The sequence below is a fragment of the Bombina bombina genome, chromosome 2 (genome assembly GCF_027579735.1).
Source record: "Bombina bombina isolate aBomBom1 chromosome 2, aBomBom1.pri, whole genome shotgun sequence".
Taxonomy (NCBI): domain Eukaryota; kingdom Metazoa; phylum Chordata; class Amphibia; order Anura; family Bombinatoridae; genus Bombina; species Bombina bombina.
Window position 1 is genome coordinate 64,928,515 of NC_069500.1, and position 21,183 is coordinate 64,949,697.

A 21,183-nucleotide genomic window follows, 5' to 3' on the forward strand; every position below is an offset into this window, starting at 1 on the left:
ATGCATAAGGCTACCGAAGGGAATGATTGAGACTGAAGGTTTCGACAAGCTGTAATCAATTTTAGACGTCTCTTGTCTGTTAAAGACAGAGTCATGGACACTGAATCTATCTGGAAACCCAGAAAGGTTACCCTTGTTTGAGGAATCAAAGAACTTTTTGGTAAATTGATCCTCCAACCATGATCTTGAAGAAACAACACAAGTCGATTCGTATGAGACTCTGCTAAATGTAAAGACTGAGCAAGTACCAAGATATCGTCCAAATAAGGAAATACCACAATACCCTGTTCTCTGATTACAGACAGAAGGGCACCGAGAATCTTTGTGAAAATTCTTGGAGCTGTAGCAAGGCCAAACGGTAGAGCCACAAATTGGTAATGCTTGTCTAGAAAAGAGAATCTCAGGAACTGATAATGATCTGGATGAATCGGAATATGCAGATATGCATCCTGTAAATCTATTGTGGACATATAATTCCCTTGCTGAACAAAAGGCAATATAGTCCTTACAGTTACCATCTTGAACGTTGGTATCCTTACATAACGATTCAATAATTTTAGATCCAGAACTGGTCTGAAGGAATTCTCCTTCTTTGGTACAATGAAGAGATTTGAATAAAACCCCATCCCCTGTTCCGGAACTGGAACTGGCATAATTACTCCAGCCAACTCTAGATCTGAAACACAATTCAGAAATGCTTGAGCTTTCACTGGATTTACTGGGACACGGGAAAGAAAAAATCTCTTTGCAGGAGGTCTCATCTTGAAACCAATTCTGTACCCTTCTGAAACAATGTTCTGAATCCAAAGATTGTGAACAGAATTGATCCAAATTTCTTTGAAAAAACGTAACCTGCCCCCTACCAGCTGAACTGGAATGAGGGCCGTACCTTCATGTGAACTTAGAAGCAGGCTTTGCCTTTCTAGCAGGCTTGGATTTATTCCAGACTGGAGATGGTTTCCAAACTGAAACTGCTCCTGAGGACGAAGGATCAGGCTTTTGTTCTTTGTTGAAACGAAAGGAACGAAAACGATTGTTAGCCCTGTTTTTACCTTTAGATTTTTTATCCTGTGGTAAAAAAGTTCCTTTCCCACCAGTAACAGTTGAAATAATAGAATCCAACTGAGAACCAAATAATTTGTTTCCCTGGAAAGAAATGGAAAGTAGAGTTGATTTAGAAGCCATATCAGCATTCCAAGTCTTAAGCCATAAAGCTCTTCTGGCTAAGATAGCCAGAGACATAAACCTAACATCAACTCTAATAATATCAAAAATGGCATCACAGATAAAATTATTAGCATGCTGGAGAAGAATAATAATATCATTAGAATCACGATTTGTTACTTGTTGCGCTAGAGTTTCCAACCAAAAAGTTGAAGCTGCAGCAACATCAGCCAATGATATAGCAGGTCTAAGAAGATTACCTGAACACAGATAAGCTTTTCTTAGAAAAGATTCAATTTTTCTATCTAAAGGATCCTTAAACGAGGTACCATCTGACGTAGGAATGGTAGTACGTTTAGCAAGGGTAGAAATAGCCCCATCAACTTTAGGGATTTTGTCCCAAAATTCTAACCTGTCAGGCGGAACAGGATATAATTGCTTAAAACGTTTAGAAGGAGTAAATGAATTACCCAATTTATCCCATTCTTTGGAAATTACTGCAGAAATAGCATTAGGAACAGGAAAAACTTCTGGAATAACCGCAGGAGCTTTAAAAACCTTATCCAAACGTATAGAATTAGTATCAAGAGAACTAGAATCCTCTATTTCTAAAGCAATTAGTACTTCTTTAAGTAAAGAGCGAATAAATTCCATCTTAAATAAATATGAAGATTTATCAGCATCAATCTCTGAGACAGAATCCTCTGAACCAGAAGAGTCCAAAGAATCAGAATGATGGTTTTCATTTAAAAATTCATCTGTAGAGAGAGAAGATTTAAAAGACTTTTTACGTTTACTAGAAGGAGAAATAACAGACAAAGCCTTCTTTATGGATTCAGAAACAAAATCTCTTATGTTATCAGGAACATTCTGCACCTTAGATGTTGAGGGAACTGCAACAGGCAATGGTACATTACTAAAGGAAATATTATCTGCTTTAACAAGTTTGTCATGACAATTATTACAAACAACAGCTGGAGGAATAGCTACCAAAAGTTTACAGCAGATACACTTAGCTTTGGTAGATCCAGCAGGCAGTGATTTTCCTGTAGTATCTTCTGGCTCAGATGCAACGTGAGACATCTTGCAATATGTAAGAGAAAAAACAACATATAAAGCAAAATAGATCAAATTCCTTATAAGACAGTTTCAGGAATGGGAAAGAATGCCAAATATCAAGCTTCTAGCAACCAGAAGCAAATGAAAAATGAGACTGAAATAATGTGGAGACAAAAGCGACGCCCATATTTTTTAGCGCCAAATAAGATGCCCACATTATTTGGCGCCTAAATGCTTTTTGCGCCAAAAATGACGCCACATCCGGAACGCCGACATTTTTGGCGCAAAATAACGTCAAAAAATGACGCAACTTCCGGCGACACGTATGACGCCGGAAACGGAAAATAATTTTTGCGCCAAAAAAGTCCGCGCCAAGAATGACGCAATAAAATGAAGCATTTTCAGCCCCCGCGAGCCTAACAGCCCACAGGGAAAAAAGTCAAATTTTTGAGGTAAGAAAAATATGATAATTCAATGCATAATCCCAAATATGAAACTGACTGTCTGAAAATAAGGAAAGTTGAACATTCTGAGTCAAGGCAAATAAATGTTTGAATACATATATTTAGAACTTTATAAATAAAGTGCCCAACCATAGCTTAGAGTGTCACAGAAAATAAGACTTACTTACCCCAGGACACTCATCTACATGTTTGTAGAAAGCCAACCCAGTACTGAAACGAGAATCAGTAGAGGTAATGGTAAATATAAGAGTATATCGTCGATCTGAAAAGGGAGGTAAGAGATGAATCTCTACGACCGATAACAGAGAACCTTATGAAATAGACCCCGTAGAAGGAGATCACTGCATTCAATAGGCAATACTCTCTTCACATCCCTCTGACATTCACTGCACGCTGAGAGGAAAACCGGGCTCCAACTTGCTGCGGAGCGCATATCAACGTAGAATCTAGCACAAACTTACTTCACCACCTCCCTTGGAGGCAAAGTTTGTAAAAACTGATTTGTGGGTGTGGTGAGGGGTGTATTTATAGGCATTTTAAGGTTTGGGAAACTTTGCCCCTCCTGGTAGGAATGTATATCCCATACGTCACTAGCTCATGGACTCTTGTTAATTACATGAAAGAAAACATAAAATTATTACCAGATAATTTCCTTTCCTTCTGTATGAGGAGAGTCCACGGCTTCATTCCTTACTTGTGGGAATTCAGAACCTGTCCACCAGGAGGAGGCAAAGACATCCCAGCCAAAGGCTTAAATACCTCCCCCACTTCCCTAATATCCCAGTCATTCTGGCAAGGGAACAAGGAACAATGGGTTCTTGACCGCCTCCTAGTGGCAGGAAATATATCCCATATATTATGGGGGACTGTGGAACATCATTTTAAGAGTCTACAACAATTTTTTTTCTTCTGAGGTATGCCTGGGACATGCATAAGGCTATCCTAAGGAAAAGGTAACATGTAGTATGGGTAGACTTAATTGACCTTTTTGGTTTCTATAATGTCCATGTTTTATGTTCTTTTCCATTAACAAAAGCATGAACTAAGTTTGCATTCCATTGATGGTGCCGCTGTGTGTTCTTATGTGTTCTTGTTTTTGTACTTGTAATAATTAAAGTTGCATAATCTGTTGGTGCTCTACAAATTAATAATAATACTTGTACTAACTGGTACATATTTTATTTTTATTTTGTTTCCCCAACTTGGCCATGTCGACATGAAGCAAAGACAAACAATATCAATCAGTATACTGACCTGGTGGAATCTTACAAACAGTTGCTGGATGCCAGCCATACCGCTGGTTACAATTAGGACTTTGAACAAAAATAGCACTATCACTTAGGCACTCAGCAAAAACTTCCCCACCAATATAATACAGCCGAACTCCTCTCCCTATAAAAAGACAAAAATACCAAATTAATAAACAATCATCTCATACACTGACATAAATTAAATAAAATCTATAAAAAGACTTCTTCTTCAAATACCTATATGACGCCTGGTCATTTCCACTGTGGCATTCCGATTTACATTTGAAAGTAAACCTAAACAAAATCTCTCCGAGTTTGATGGGTCTGTAAATCCATCCACTGTGAGAGAGGGCTGAGATGCATGGAAGGTTTCTCCCACTCGTTGATTCAGTTCATAATATGCTATTGAGCACCAAAATGCAGGCTCAGAATAGGTAACAGGTTGCAAATCTATAGAACACAAAAAAAAAATTAATTTTTAAAAATTTTAGGAAACTTATTAACCTTTCATAGCCACTACTACTGTACTTATTGAACAGTGATTAAAACAAAAATTAACAGGTTTTGCTGGCATAAAATTGATGATAGTTAAAAAATAAAAAAGGGATACAAAGCAAAGATTCAGAAATTACAATGAAAAATACTTCCATAAACAGTTGAAAATATGAATATATTGATTAAAGGGACATAAAAAAAACTGAACTAAGAAAAATATTTAATGAATGTCAATACCTTTATGTTCAAACCACGCAAAGGGATTATATATAAAGTCAACTTCTGGACAGTCAATTGATTTTTTATTCTTATTTAACCCACATCAACGGAGTTTGAGACTAAGAGGTAGATTTATCAAACGGCGGCGGATTATGTCCGCCCGATATCTCTAAATGCCGACAACATGTGCTGTCGGCATTTAACATTGCACAAGCATTTCTGGTGAAATGCTTGTCGAATGCCGCCCCCCTGCAGATTCGGCAGGGGGTGTCAATCATCACGATCGTATCCGATCGGGATGATTGCTGTCCGCCACCTCAGAGGTGGCTGATGAGTTAAGGAGCAGCGGTCTTACAACCGTTGCTTCTTAACTTAAGTTTCAGGCGGACCTGAAACTTTAGGGGTAGATTGCAGCATTCGCTGCCTGATAAATCTACCCCTAAGACTATACTCACTATATATCACTAATTACTGATATATCAATGAGCTCCCTCAAAATCCTGTTTGGACACAGTCTTTACTATCTTGTTGAAAGCCAAGTTCACTACATAACAGCATCACATTTGATCATGCAGCTCTAAAACCTTGAGTCTGAAACAGCACACTGATGTATTTCAGATTTTATTTTATTTTAATTGCTTGACTATATGCGTAGATTAATTCAAAACAGATTTATAGATACATGCAAAAAAGGAAATGTACGTAAAAATGTGATAATATTAAATCAAAACTATGTTGCTAAAAATGTAAACACAAAAGCAAGCATTCACTCAGCTTTTAACTCACCCAGACTGTGGTTGACTGGAGAAAGTGTACTAGGTGATAACTCAGCTGGGGACCCTAAATAGAAAACAAATGAATAATTAAATCAAGCACAGTTGTCTGTAACTACATTTACACAAATTGACAACGAAAATACAATTAAAACACACACAATACAGAACAGGCTGACTAACTCAGGTATCTTATTATATATAGATATATGTAGAAGGGACGTGCAGTCATAGTAATTTATGCTTACCTGATAAATTTATTTCTCTTGTGATGTATCGAGTCCACAGATTCATCCATACTTGTGGGATATTCTCCTTCCCTACAGGAAGTGGCAAAGAGCGCACCCACAGCAGAGCTGTCTATAGCTCCTCCCTTAGCTCCACCCCCCAGTCATTCGACCGAAGGCTAGGAAGAAAAAGGAGAAACTATAGGGTGCAGTGGTGACTGAAGTTTTTTAAATAAAAATATACTGCCTGTCTTAAATAAACAGGGCGGGCCGTGGACTCGATACATCACAAGAGAAATAAATTTATCAGGTAAGCATAAATTTTGTTTTCTCTTGTAAGATGTATCGAGTCCATGGATTCATCCATACTTGTGGGATACCAATACCAAAGCTTTAGGACACGGATGAAGGGAGGGACAAGACAGGTACCTTAAAACGGAAGGCAACACTGCTTGTAGAACCTTTCTCCCAAAAATAGCCTCCGAAGAAGCAAAAGTATAGAATTTGAAAAATTTGGAAAAAGTATGAAGCGAAGACCAAGTCGCCAATTTACAATCTGTTCAACAGAAGCCTCATTTTAAAAGCCCATGTGGAAGCCACTGCTCTAGTAGAATGAGCAGTAATTCTTTCAGGAGGCTGCTGGCAAGCAGTCTCATAAGCCAAACGGATGATGCTTTTCAGCTAAAAGGAAAGAGAGGTAGCCGTAGCCTTTTGACCTCTCCGTTTAACAGAATAAACAACAAACAATGAAGATGTTTTACGGAAATCTTTAGTTGCTTGTAAGTAGAACTTTAAAGCACGAACCACATCAAGATTGTGCAACAGACGTTCCTTCTTTGATGAAGGATTAGGACACAGTGAAGGAACAACAATCTCCTGATTGATATTCCTATTAAAAACAACCTTAGGAAGAAACCCAGGTTTGGTACGCAAAACCACCTTATCTGCATGGAAAACAAGGTAAGGTGAGTCACACTGTAAAGCAGATAACTCAGAAACTCTTCGAACCGAAGAGATAGCTACTAAAAACAAAACTTTCCAAGATAGAAGCTTAATATCTATGGAATGCATAGGTTTAAACGGAACCCCTTGAAGAACTTTAAGAACTAAGTTTAGGCTCCATGGTGGAGCAACAGGTTTAAATACAGGCTTGATCCTGACCAAGGCCTGACTAAATGCTTGAACGTCTGGGACATCTGCCAGATGTTTGTGTAATAGACTAAGCAGATATTTGTCCTTTTAAGGAACTAGCTGATAATCCCTTCTCCAATCCTTCTTGGAGAAAAGACAATATTCTAGGAATCCTAATCGTACTCCATGAGTAACCCTTGGATTCACACCAATAAAAATATTTGCGTTAAACCTTATGATAAATCTTCCTGTTGACAGGCTTTCTAGCTTGAATCAGGGTATCAATGACCGACTCAGAGAAACCACGCTTTGATAGAATCAGGCGTTCAATCTCCAAGCAGTCAGACGCAGAGAAATTAGATTTGGATGCGTGAATGGACCTTGGATTAGAAGGTCCTGTCTCATTGGCAGAGTCCACGGTGGAACCGATGACATGCGGTAGTCATATTGACCCTCCTGGATCAACAGTAGAATAGTCCAAATAGTCTCCATCTTGAATGATGGTACTCTGAGGAATTTGTTTAGAATTTTGAGATCCAAGATTGATCTGAAAGTTCCCTCTTTTTTGGGAACCACAAACAGGTTTGAGTACAACCCTAGCCCTTGTTCCGCTTTTGGAACTGGGCGGATTACTCCCATGGTATGTAGGTCTTCTGCACAGCGTAAGAATTCTTTGCCGCTAATTTAGCCAGTTGGAAAGCGAGATCTGTAATGAAAATTAGCCAACTTAAGGGCCTTAATTCTGTCCATAATATCCTCTAATGGAGACTCCATCTGAAGAGCCTGTTCTAGAGCCTCGAACCAGAAAGCAGCTGCAGTAGTTACAGGAACAATGCACGCAATAGGTTGAAGAAAACCTTGATGAACAAAAATGTTCTTCAAGAGACCCTCTAATTTTTTATCTATAGGATCTTTGAAAGCACAACTGTCTTCGATAGGTATAGTTGTACGCTTAGCCAGAGTAGAAATAGCTCCCTCCACCTTAGGAACTGTCTGCCACGAGTCCCGCATGGTGTCAGATATGGGAAATATTTTCTTAAAAACAGGAGGGGGAAAGAACGGAATACCTGGTCTATCCCACTCCTTAGTAACAATATTCACAATCCTCTTAGGGACTGGAAAAACATCAGTGTAAACAGGAACCTCTAAGTATTTGTCCATTTTACACAATTTCTCTGGGACCACTATAGGGTCACAATCATCTAGAGTCGCTAATACCTCCCTGAGCAATAAGCAGAGGTGTTCAAGCTTAAATTTAAAGGCCGTCATATCAGAATCTGTCTGACCGAGCGTCTTTCCTGAATCAGAAATTTCTCCCTCAGATAACAAATCCCTTACCCCTACTTCAGAACATTGTGAGGGTATATCGGATACGGCTACTAAAGCGTCAGACGGCTCAGCATTTGTTCTTAACCCAGAGCTGTCACGCTTTCCTTGTAAACCAGGCAGTTTAGATAAAACCTCTGAGGGTTGTATTCATAACTGTGGCCATGTCTTGTAAAGTAAATGAAGTCGACGCGCTACTTGTGCGGGCGTTACTGGTTGTGACACTTGGGGAGAGCTAGATGGCAAACCCTCATTTCCTTCTGTCTGAGAATCATCTATTGCTATATTTTTAAGTGCTAAAATATGCTCTTTATAATTTATAGACATATCAGTACAAGTGGGACACATTCTAAGAGGGGGTTCCACAATGGCTTCTAAAGACATTGAACAAGGATTTTCCTTGATGCCAGACATGTTAAACAGGCTAGTAATGAAACAAGCAAGCTTGGAAAACACTTTATTCAAAGTAAATAATACTTATAAAAAAACGGTAATGTGCCTTTAAGAGAAAAAAAGATGCACAAACTCTGCAAAACAGTGTAAAAAAGCAGTAAACTTTACGAAATTTTTGCAGTAGTATCATAAAGCCTTAGTAAATTTGCACAGCCAGGCAAATAAACGATTAACCCCTTAATGTAAAAACCGGATTGACAACATCAAAAAACGGTAAAAAAACGTTCAGCACCTTGCCACAGCTCTGCTGTGGCGCCTACCTGCCCTTTAGGATAGATTTGTGGGGGAAAAAATTATTTTAGGCGCTCGAACACAGCAGGACCCTCTGGAGAAGCAGCTGGATGCCTTCTGAGTAAAAGAAACTGCGCAACTGAGGCGCGAAAATAAACCCCTCCCACCTCACTCGATGTTAATGGGGCCTAAAAGAAACACACCAAAGTGTTTCTAAACTAGCCATGTGGGTTAATAACCCTTAAATAAGCCACAATGACCCCTTAAAGTCCCTCAAAAAACGTTATGTTTTCAATAAAAAAACGTTTTTCCTATCAGTGTCACCAGTAACCAATGAGCCCTTTATGCAAGCTGGGATTCCTACTAAGTGTCTGAATACAGCTTACCCTTCCCTCATGGGGATAATGTCAGCCTTTTCTAGAATTATCACAGTCTGTCTAGAAAAAAATTGACTGAACATACCTCAATGCAACTTAGCATGCAAACCGTTCCCCCAACTGAAGTTTTCCTGTACTCCTCAGCCTTAGTGAGCAGCAGTGGATCTTAGTTACAAAGTGCTAAGATCATCATACTCCTTGCAGAAATCTTCATCCCTTTTCTGCCAGAGAGTAAATAGTACACACCGGTACCATTTAAAATAACAAATTTTTGCTTGAGAAAATAAAAACTAACATTTTTGTCACAACACTCACTTTACCCTTCCTAGTACTTAAAGTAGGCAAAGAGAATGACTGGGGGGTGGAGCTAAGGGAGGAGCTATATAGACAGCTCTGCTGTGGGTGCTCTCTTTGCCACTTCCTGTAAGGAAGGAGAATATCCCACAAGTATGGATGAATCCCTGGACTCGATACATCTTACAAGAGAAAGAAAATGATCAGGTAAGCATCATTTAAGTTTTTCTTCATAAATGGAAAGAGTGCACAGCTGCATTAATTACTTTTGGGAATACCCAAGCTATAGAGGATACAATGCTAAAAACAGGAGGGTACAAGAGACGGCCCATTCTGAGGGCACAAAGCCTGAAAAACCCCTACCCAACAAAACGAAGCCTTGAACACCTTTAAAAAAAGGAAAAAGAACCAAGGACACTGACCCGCAGATAGTCCACAAGTCTTGCTAGAAACCGCAGGAACTAGATGCGACTGAGCCAACAGCCTCCAGAAGACCCCCGTCGCCCAGCAGTCGGTCTCCAAACAAACCCCTTACTAGAGAAAGGGAACAAACTACCGTATTCTTCCACAAAGAAGAAAAGATACGAAGAAAACAAGCATAAGGAACTGCAGAAAAACCCCTAAAAAACTAATTATGCTTACCTGATAATTTTATTTCCATCGAGGGGAGGAGAGTCCACGGCTTCATTCATTACTTGTGGGAATAAAGAACCTGGCCATCAGGAGGAGGCAAAGACACCCCAGCCAAAGGCTTAAATATGTCCCCCACCTCCCTCATCCCCCCAGTCATTCTGCCGAGGGAACAAGGAACAGTAGGAGAAATATCAGGGTATAAATGGTGCAAGAAGAACAAAAACTAAATTTAGGTCCGCCCACCGGAGCAACGGGCGGGAGCCGTGGACTCTCCTCCCCTTGATGGAAATAAAATTATCAGGAAACATAATTTATGTTTTCCATCTAAAGGGGAGGAGAGTCCATGGCTTCATTCATTACATGTGGGAACAAATACCCAAGCTCTAGAGGACACTGAATGAAAAACGGGAGGGCAAAAAGAAGGTGGACCATAATCTGAGGGCACCACAGCCTGTAAAACCTTGCTACATAGAGGCCTCATTCTTGAAGGCCCAAAAAGAAGGCACCGCTCTAGTCGAATGAGCCATGATCCTCTGAGGAAGATTATGTCCCGCTGTCTCATAGGCTAAGTGAATCATGCTCCTCAACCAAAAGGACAAAGAAGTTAAAGAGGCTTTCGGCCCCTTGCGCTTCCCTGCATACACCACAAAGAGGGAACTAGCTTGTCTGAAATCCTTTGTAGCCTGAAGATAAAACTTCAAGGATCCAAATTATGAAGTAACCACTCCTTAGGAGAAGAGAGGTTAGGATACAAATGAGGAATAAATATTTCCTGATTGATGTTACATAAGACACAACCTTGGGAAGAAATCTCAAACCAATGCGAAGAACCGCCTTATCAGCGTGAAAGACCGAATACGGAGGCTCAAATTGCAAAGCAGCCAACTAAGAGAGAGACTCTGTGCGCCGAAGTAATGGCCAACAGAAAGAGATCCTTCCAGGAAAGAATCTTAATGTCAATAGAGTGCATAGGTTCAACCCTCTGCAAAACAATTCAAGCTCCAGGGAGGAGCAGGCTGTCTAAACAGGGATGATTCTAGACAGAGCCTGAACACAAAAGACTGAAAATCAGGAAGCTCAGCGAGACTCTTGTGTAACAAAACAGAATGCCGAAACTTGTCCCTTTAAGGAACTTGCGGCAAGCCCCTTCTCCAACCCACCCCTGGAGAAAGGGCAGAATCCTGGATAACTTAATCTTGTGCCAAGGATATCCATGCTTCTCACACCAGGACAAGTCCTCCACACCATGTGATAGATGCAACGAGTGACCGGCTTCCTGGTCTGAACGAGAGTATCAATCACTCTCTCAGAAAACCCTCTCTTGGCCAAAACTAAGCGTTCTATCTCCACGTACACAGCCTCAGAGAATCTAGATTTTGATGTTAAAAAAGGACCCTGTACCAACAGATCCCTGCGACAGGGTAAGCTCCATTGAGGAGAAGATGACATCCCCACCAGATCCGTAAACCACTTCCTCCACGGCCACGACGAAGCAATAAGAAAAGCCGACGCTTGCTCCTGCTTGATGCGGGCCACTACACGAGGTAGAAGTGGCAACGGTGGAAAAATGTAAACTAGGTTGAAACCCGAAGGCATCGCCAAAACATCTATCAGCTCCGCCTGGAGATCCCTGGACCGCGAAACCTTATCTGGGTAGCTTGCAATTGAGTCTGGACGCCATGAGGTCAATCTACGGCTTCCCCCATCTGAGAGAAATCTCCCCAAACACCTTGAGATGGAGAGACCATTCCCCCAGATGGAAGGATTGCCTGTTGAGGAAATCCGCTTCCCAGTTGTCCACACTCAGAATGTGGATTGCTGAGAGCGAGCAGTTGTGAGACCAATTCAATATCCAAGAAACCTCCCTCATTGCTAGAGAGCTTCTCGTCCCCCCCTGGTGGTTGATGTAGGCCACCAAGGTAATGTCTGCCTGGAATCTGATGATGTTGAACGTGAACGACCCCAGTAGAGGTCACGCCTTCAGAGCATTGTAGATCGCTCGGAGTTCCAGAATATTGATCGGGAGGAGAGACTCCTCTTGAGACCATTTTCCCTGTGCCATGCTGGCACCCCAAACAGCCCCCCATCCTGCCAGACTCGAGTCCGTAGTCACAATCTCCCAGGACGGTCTCAGGAAGGTTGTCCCTTGGGATAGTTGTTCCGGACGGATCCACCAAGAGAGGGAGTCCCTCGTCCGATCGTCAAAAGAAATTTGTAGGGATAGGTCTGTATGATCGCCGTTCCACTGTCTCAACATGGACAACTGAAGAGGTCTCAGGTAGAACCTGGCGAATGGGATGACATCGATGCTGGACACCATGAGCCCGATCACCTCCATACTCTGAGCAACCGAGGGATTGGAGGAGGACTGAAGGGCAAGACAGGTGGACACAATCTTCCTGCGTCGCTGATCTGTGAGAAATATCCTCATGGATATAGAATCTATTATCCTTCCCAGGAACTCCACCCTGTTGCTGGGAATCAGGGAGCTCTTTCCTGAGTTCATCTTCCAACCGTGGAATTGGAGCAAAAGAAGAAGAGCCCTCAAGTGATCCTCTGCAAGACTAAACGTCTTCGCCTGGACTAGGATGTCGTCCAGATAGGGCGCCACAGCAATGCCTCTGGATCTGGCCACTGCAAGTAGCGCCCCCAGAACCTTTGTGAAGACTCTCGGGGCTGTCGGCAGACCAAAGGAAAGGGCCACAAACTGGAAATCATGGTCCAGGAATGCAAATATCAGGAACCTGAAGTGATCCCTGTGGATTGGCACATGAAGGTAGGCATCCTTCAGGTCTATTGTCGTCATGAACTAACCCTCTTGAACTAGGAGCAGAATGGATCTGATCGTTTCCATTTTTAACGATGGAACAGCCAGAAAATTGTTTAAACATTTTAGGTCCAGAATCGAGTGGAATGTGCCCTCCTTCTTTGGGACCACGAAAAGGTTTGAATAGTATCCTAGACCCCTTTCTGCTGGGGGTACCGGTACAATTACTCCGAGGGAAGAGATCCCTCACACATTCAAGAAAGGCGTCTCTTTTCTGGTCTGGAGGACAGGTTTGACAGAAGGAATCTGCCCCTGGGCAGATGAGATCTGAACCCTATCCTGTATCCCTGGGCAATAACCTCCAGAACCCAAGAGTCCTGAACATCCTGCAACCAGGCTTCTGAGAAGAGAGATAATCTGCCCCCCCCCCCTACTTGGTCCGGAGACCAGTTGGGGGCCGCCCCTTCATGACAACTTTGTTTCGGCAGCCTTCTTGTTCTGCTTTGATCTATTCCAAGACTGAGCTGGTTTCCAAGTGTCCTTGGACTAATCCGCTTTCGCGGCGGGCTGTTGGCGTTGGGCCTTGTCCGAAAGAAAGGGACGAAAAGAAGAACCCTTAGGCTTAACCACCTTATCTTGCGGTAGGAAAGCGTCCTTGCCTCCTGTAACCGTGGATATGATCGAGTCCAATCCTGGACCGAACAGGATCTTTCCCTGAAATGGAAGGGATAGCAGTCTAGACTTAGAAGTCATGTCCACTGAACACGACTTTAGCCACAGAGTCCTGCGGGCTAATACGGAAAAACCTAACACCTTAGCATTCAGGCGAATAATTTGCATATTAGCATCACTAATAAAAGAATTAGCGACCCTCAAGGCCTTAATTCTCTCCTGTATCTCGTCGAGGGGAGTCTCCCTCTCGACGATGTCAGACAGAGCTCCGGGAACCGCCGCTACCAGCTGAAAAACAAACCCTGTATGTTGAAACATTTTTCTTAACATGTTCTCTTTTTATCCATGGGCTCTTTAAACGACACAAACTATCCTCAAGAGGAATCGTTGTCCGCATAACGAGAGTAGAGATAGCACCATCGACCTTAGGGACATTTCCCCCACAGCTCGAGCTGAGAGTCCAGGACGGGTAACAGCTTCTTAAAAGAAGAAGGGGAAAAGGAAGAACCTAATCTCTCCCATTCATTCTTAATAATGTTAGCCATCTTAACCGGAACGGGAAGGTCTGAGGCACCACCCTGTCATCATATACTTTATCAAGCTTAGGAATCAAAGGTTCCTCCGGTAGTTTTGGTTACGGAACCTCGAGGGTAGCAAGCACTTGCTTCAGCAAAAAGCACAAATTTTCCATCCTAAACCTAAAGTCAGGCTCCTCCGCAGTCGGAGCCTTAGATGACAGACTCCGACCAAAAAGGAATGTCCTCCGAAAAATCGGAGTCGACCTTGTCAGCGGATAATCTTTCTGAAATATCCATTGGCGTAGTTGATCCCTGGGTCGGATAGCCATATTTTACCTTACGCTTGCACTTAGAAGAACGTGGTAAGGCACTAATTACCTTAGAGACCGCCATTTGCAGTTGATCCCCAACGGCCAACAGATCTCTCCCCTAGGAGAAATAATCATGCCCTGGGGCGCTGCATGTGTACTCGGAGATGAAAGTAGGGAACGTACCTCACAGGATGGAAACCCTCAGAGGTGGATGGCTCAGTAGTACTAAACATCCTTTTCTTTCTATATGTCGTGACTTTATCAAGGCATAGTTGAGCAGGTGGATCTACCGGAACCTCCTCACAATAAACACAATTACTAGACTTAGTTAAAGAGGGAGTACCCGCTAACGAGTCCTCCATAGCTTACGGCTTTATTACGGACTAGTTATAAAAATAAAAAATGGCACCTTTATAACTTTCAATGGCCGGGGCACTCACCACCTCCTATGATCCGGACCACAGAAAGCGTTACGTCTCCTGCACCACCGGTAAAGCAGGAAGTCAAGTAGGCCAAACCCAATCAGAAGGAATGCCTCGCAGGCCCGCGCCTGCACTAGGGAGAAAATGCGCCAAATCTGCCACGCAAATACTCCCGGAAATGAAACTAAAGTCCACCCATTGCCAGAGTCTCATCTCACACACATCGCAGCAATGACAAACAATATTTTGTATAAACCCCCCCTGTTCAATAATCCCCCTACCAGGGATAGTAACCCTTGATTCTATAAAGATAACAGGTATCACACTGTGATCCTGTCTGCGTTATGTGTATAAAAAATGAAACAATCTTACCAGAATCTATGCCGCGGAACAGGAACACGGCCTCTCAAGTGTGACAGTGTAGTAGCATCGCTCCTGACATGGACTTTAGTGTAGAAAGCAGGCAGCAAATCTCGTCAACGCCGATTGCTTATGGAGCTGTTAAAATGAGTCTGGATGGTTTCGCAGAAAGACTCTCCCTGCTTCTCCGGACTCTAACTTTCACCCAAGCTCTCACTGAGAGGCTGACAGGACTACTTAAAACTCCAATCCCATTCTGAAGAGTACTACCCTCCATAAGAGACTCTGAATCTTCTGACATTTCTCTTCCAACCTCCTGTGACGAAAGGCAAAGAATGACTGGGGGATGAGGGAGGTGGGGGAGGTATTTAAGCCTTTGGCAGGGGTGTCTTTGCCTCCTCCTGGTGGCCAGGTTCTTTATTCCCACAAGTAATGAATGAAGCCATGGACTCTCCTCCCCTTTAGATGGAAAAGGGCACAACGATTCCGTAAACAGAGCAAAAACCCAGAGAAACCGGGCCAGACTAACAGAGACCCAACCAGTCTCATAGAAACAGGGGGAGGCAACGTCCAGACCCCAGGGATACAGAAACCACGGACTAAGGCCGACAGTCTGAACAGAGAAGAGAATCTTCCCCTAACACAGTGCAGCCACACTCTAAGACAACTGAAGACGAAGGTCCCCAGAGTCGTAAATAGGTAGCTCTGAATATCTAAATTTTCAGAACCGAACCTCGTGCAGCAAGCTCAGAAAGATGAACATCTCACCGGATTAAATAAAAATCAGGTCAACATCCCCCAAACAGGGTGCTAGGCCGCAACAAAGTCACGCCATCACTATAGAGCTCCAGGCCCCAAGGACAACTCACACGAAGTACAAGAGTAGAAAAGGACTAGACTCCATCCTTTCAGACTAACTTACCGGAGGACCACACCAAAGGAAGAAGAAAGCAGAGCATCCCGAACCTTGGTAGAAACAATCCCTAAGCAAACGCATGGAGAAAGAGATAACCCCGCCTATCATCCCCGACATGGAGACGACTAACACTCTGAAGTAGACAAAGCCGCACGGCCCTCACTTCCTAAATTAAATGATGAATCTGGCAGCAGTGGGATCTGAACCCCCGCCTCCGAAGAGACTGGAGCCTTATCCAGCGTCTTAGACTGCTCGGCCACGCTACTTAGGTCAAAGCCGCCAGTAACCAGGACGAAGTCCAGAAGTCTCGACTCGAAGGAAGAGAACCTCTAAAAGAAACAAGTCCTAAAAGGACACTACCAAATAGATCTTAAAAAGGCAAGACCGTGAAGAACCAGTGACATGAAAAACCTAAATCCTCCATTTTTAACCTCCAACCCACAACGGGAAGGAAAACTCTAGTTCCCGCAAAAATCGGTAACAGAGCATGCTGCAGCAGATCTCAACGGAGACCCGGCCGACTAGATTGATAGGCTAATGAGGACCGGACCATCCCCCTAAGTAAACCACGGACCATCAAGTCATCTCAGGATGCTAGCTGAAACTTGTAAAATAAAACAAGGAAAACAACTGAAGTCATATTGTGAGCACTAGGCTCCCTTACCTGACCAGCCTGGCATAAAAGGTGTCACGTGTCTAAACTAGGCCTCAAAGACAGAAGGATTTGTACCCATTCAGGACCAGCCTGAAACCAAGGGCCCCAGCACTGTCATGGCCACATAGAGTCTCCCCCAAGATTGAGGGATAGACAACAGACAAACATAGAACTAGCATGTACTAACTCTTGAACAAACTTTTGTAAAAGTAAACAGTGCGACAAAATCGCAAGTATCAATTCCAGAGAAGAAAGTTGCCGAAGGAAACATTACGACAACATGAGCTTTAAACCAAAGAAAATCTATCCTCACCGGATTAAATAAAAAAAATCAGGTAACCCGTAGGTTATCCCCCTGGAAGAACGAACACACCCGCAGGACCAGCCCAACAGGAATTTGAATCTTCCAAGCTCAGAACTGGAAAGGGATACTCAAATAACAAAAACCACAAAAAGGTTATCACCCCCTTATGTCTAATCATGCAAGTCAGTCGAAGAGGAAGACTGACAAATCCCCCGATTAAGAGTGGGTTCCTCCAGCAACGCCAAAACGTGCCTCAGTAGAAAACGAAGGCGCGCCAGTCTATAACGAAAGGCGCAACATACCTCCGCCGGGACAAATGAAGACACCGGCCCTGAAGGTAGATCCCCTGAGGCCTCAGGGGCAGTCACTCCCCCGGATGGCTGAACTGGACCAGGCAATCCCACGCCTGACGAGCCCCGGTTAACGGAACACGGACAATATCGTAAGCACACTCCCGGGAGGTGCAGATGCGCCAGTGCCAAAGATATGGCCATGTGGAACCGTGCCGTAACCTCCGGTGGGAACAGGCCACTCTCCATACAAGGATAAGCAGCGTTTAGGTTACCTGCATGCGTAGTAAGGGTTGGTGGTAGGGAACTCACCTTGTGGGAAATGGAATCCCCAGAGGCAGATGGCTCCCCGATCTCGAGGAACAGAGCACTCTAAAAACAGAATTTATGTTTACCTGATAAATTTCTTTCTCCAACGGTGTGTCCGGTCCACGGCGTCATCCTTACTTGTGGGATATTCTCTTCCCCAACAGGAAATGGCAAAGAGCCCAGCAAAGCTGGTCACATGATCCCTCCTAGGCTCCGCCTACCCCAGTCATTCGACCGACGTTAAGGAGGAATATTTGCATAGGAGAAACCATATGGTACCGTGGTGACTGTAGTTAAAGAAAATAAAATATCAGACCTGATTAAAAAAACCAGGGCGGGCCGTGGACCGGACACACCGTTGGAGAAAGAAATTTATCAGGTAAACATAAATTCTGTTTTCTCCAACATAGGTGTGTCCGGTCCACGGCGTCATCCTTACTTGTGGGAACCAATACCAAAGCTTTAGGACACGGATGAAGGGAGGGAGCAAATCAGGTCACCTAAATGGAAGGCACCACGGCTTGCAAAACCTTTCTCCCAAAAATAGCCTCAGAAGAAGCAAAAGTATCAAACTTGTAAAATTTGGTAAAATTGTGCAGTGAAGACCAAGTCGCTGCCCTACATATCTGATCAACAGAAGCCTCGTTCTTGAAGGCCCATGTGGAAGCCACAGCCCTAGTGGAATGAGCTGTGATTCTTTCGGGAGGCTGCCGTCCGGCAGTCTCGTAAGCCAATCTGATGATGCTTTTAATCCAAAAAGAGAGAGAGGTAGAAGTTGCTTTTTGACCTCTCCTTTTACCTGAATAAACAACAAACAAGGAAGATGTTTGTCTAAAATCCTTTGTAGCATCTAAATAGAATTTTAGAGCGCGAACAACATCCAAATTGTGCAACAAACGTTCCTTCTTTGAAACTGGTTTTGGACACAGAGAAGGTACGATAATCTCCTGGTTAATGTTTTTGTTAGAAACAACTTTTGGAAGAAAACCAGGTTTAGTACGTAAAACCACCTTATCTGCATGGAACACCAGATAAGGAGGAGAACACTGCAGAGCAGATAATTCTGAGACTCTTCTAGCAGAAGAAATCGCAACTAAAAACAAAACTTTCCAAGATAATAACTTAATATCAACGGAATGTAAGGGTTCAAACGGAACCCCCTGAAGAACTGAAAGAACTAAATTGAGACTCCAAGGAGGAGTCAAAGGTTTGTAAACAGGCTTGATTCTAACCAGAGCCTGAACAAAGGCTTGAACATCTGGCACAGCTGCCAGCTTTTTGTGAAGTAATACCGACAAGGCAGAAATCTGTCCCTTCAGGGAACTTGCAGATAATCTCCAATCCTTCTTGAAGGAAGGATAGAATCCTAGGAATCTTAACCTTGTCCCAAGGGAATCCTTTAGATTCACACCAACAGATATATTTTTTCCAAATTTTGTGGTAAATCTTTCTAGTCACAGGCTTTCTGGCCTGAACAAGAGTATCGATCACAGAATCTGAGAATCCTCGCTTCGATAAAATCAAGCGTTCAATCTCCAAGCAGTCAGCTGGAGTGAAACCAGATTCGGATGTTCGAACGGACCCTGAACAAGAAGGTCTCGTCTCAAAGGTAGCTTCCAAGGTGGAGCCGATGACATATTCACCAGATCTGCATACCAAGTCCTGCGTGGCCACGCAGGAGCTATCAAGATCACCGACGCCCTCTCCTGCTTGATCCTGGCTATCAGCCTGGGGATGAGAGGAAATGGCGGGAACACATAAGCTAGTTTGAAGGTCCAAGGTGCTACTAGTGCATCCACTAGAGCCGCCTTGGGATCCCTGGATCTGGCCCCGTAGCAAGGAACTTTGAAGTTCTGACGAGAGGCCATCAGATCCATGTCTGGAATGCCCCACAGGTGAGTGACTCGGGCAAAGATTTCCGGATGGAGTTCCCACTCCCCCGGATGCAATGTCTGACGACTCAGAAAATCCGCTTCCCAATTTTCCACTCCTGGGATGTGGATAGCAGACAGGTGGCAGGAGTGAGACTCCGCCCAAAGAATAATTTTGGTTACTTCTTCCATCGCTAGGGAACTCCTTGTTCCCCCCTGATGGTTGATGTACGCCACAGTCGTCATGTTGTCTGATTGAAACCGTATGAACCTGGTCCTCGCAAGCTGGGGCCAGGCCTGGAGCGCATTGAATATCGCTCTCAGTTCCAGAATATTTATCGGTAGAAGAGATTCTTCCCGAGACCAAAGACCCTGAGCTTTCAGGGATCCCCAGACCGCGCCCCAGCCTATCAGACTGGCGTCGGTCGAGACAATGACCCACTCTGGTCTGTGGAACATCATCCCTTGAGACAGATTGTCCAGGGACAGCCACCAACGGAGTGAGTCTCTGGTCCTCTGATTTACTTGTATCTTCGGAGACAAGTCTGTATAGTCCCCATTCCACTGACTGAGCATGCACAGTTGTAATGGTCTTAGATGAATGCGCGCAAAAGGAACTATGTCCATCGCCGCCACCATCAACCCGATCACTTCCATGCACTGAGCTATGGAAGGAAGAGGAACGGAATGAAGTATCCGACAAGAGTCCAGAAGCTTTGTTTTTCTGGCCTCTGTTAGAAAGATCCTCATTTCTAAGGAGTCTATAATTGTTCCCAAGAAGGGAACCCTTGTTGACGGGGATAGAGAACTCTTTTCCACGTTCACTTTCCAGCCGTGAGATCTGAGAAAGGCCAGGACAATGTCCGTGTGAGCCTTTGCTTGAGGAAGGGACGACGCTTGAATCAGAATGTCGTCCAGGTAAGGTACTACTGCAATGCCCCTTGGTCTTAGCACCGCTAGAAGGGACCCTAGTACCTTTGTGAAAATCCTTGGAGCAGTGGCTAATCCGAAAGGAAGCGCCACGAACTGGTAATGTTTGTCCAGGAATGCAAACCTTAGGAACCGATGATGTTCCTTGTGGATAGGAATATGTAGATACGCATCCTTTAAATCCACCGTGGTCATGAATTGACCTTCCTGGATGGAAGGAAGGATAGTTCGAATGGTTTCCATCTTGAACGATGGGACCTTGAGAAATTTGTTTAAGATCTTGAGATCTAGGATTGGTCTGAACGTTCCCTCTTTTTTGGGAACTATGAACAGATTGGAGTAGAACCCCATCCCTTGTTCTCTTAATGGAACAGGATGAATCACTCCCATTTTTAACAGGTCTTCTACACAATGTAAGAACGCCTGTCTTTTTATGTGGTCTGAAGACAACTGCGACTTGTGGAACCTCCCCCTTGGGGGAAGTCCCTTGAATTCCAGAAGATAACCCTGGGAGACTATTTCTAGCGCCCAAGGATCCAGAACATCTCTTGCCCAAGCCTGAGCGAAGAGAGAGAGTCTGCCCCCCACCAGATCCGGTCCCGGATCGGGGGCCAATATTTCATGCTGTCTTGGTAGCAGTGGCAGGTTTCTTGGCCTGCTTTCCCTTGTTCCAGCCTTGCATTGGTCTCCAAGCTGGCTTGGCCTGAGAAGTATTACCCTCTTGCTTAGAGGACGTAGCACCTTGGGCTGGTCCGTTTTTAC

General features: G+C 43.7%; 1 protein-coding gene across 1 annotated transcript in view; it reads right to left on the reverse strand.

Moving 5' to 3' along the window:
* The window catches only part of SMAD2 (SMAD family member 2), a gene marked incomplete in the record, with an annotated part of 302,295 nt that overhangs the window by 23,152 nt on the left and 257,960 nt on the right, over positions 1 to 21,183 (reverse strand). The window contains 3 exon segments of the mRNA XM_053701090.1: positions 3,942 to 4,079; positions 4,175 to 4,387; positions 5,438 to 5,491. Of these exon segments, the coding sequence (XP_053557065.1) occupies positions 3,942 to 4,079; positions 4,175 to 4,387; positions 5,438 to 5,491 (405 nt within the window).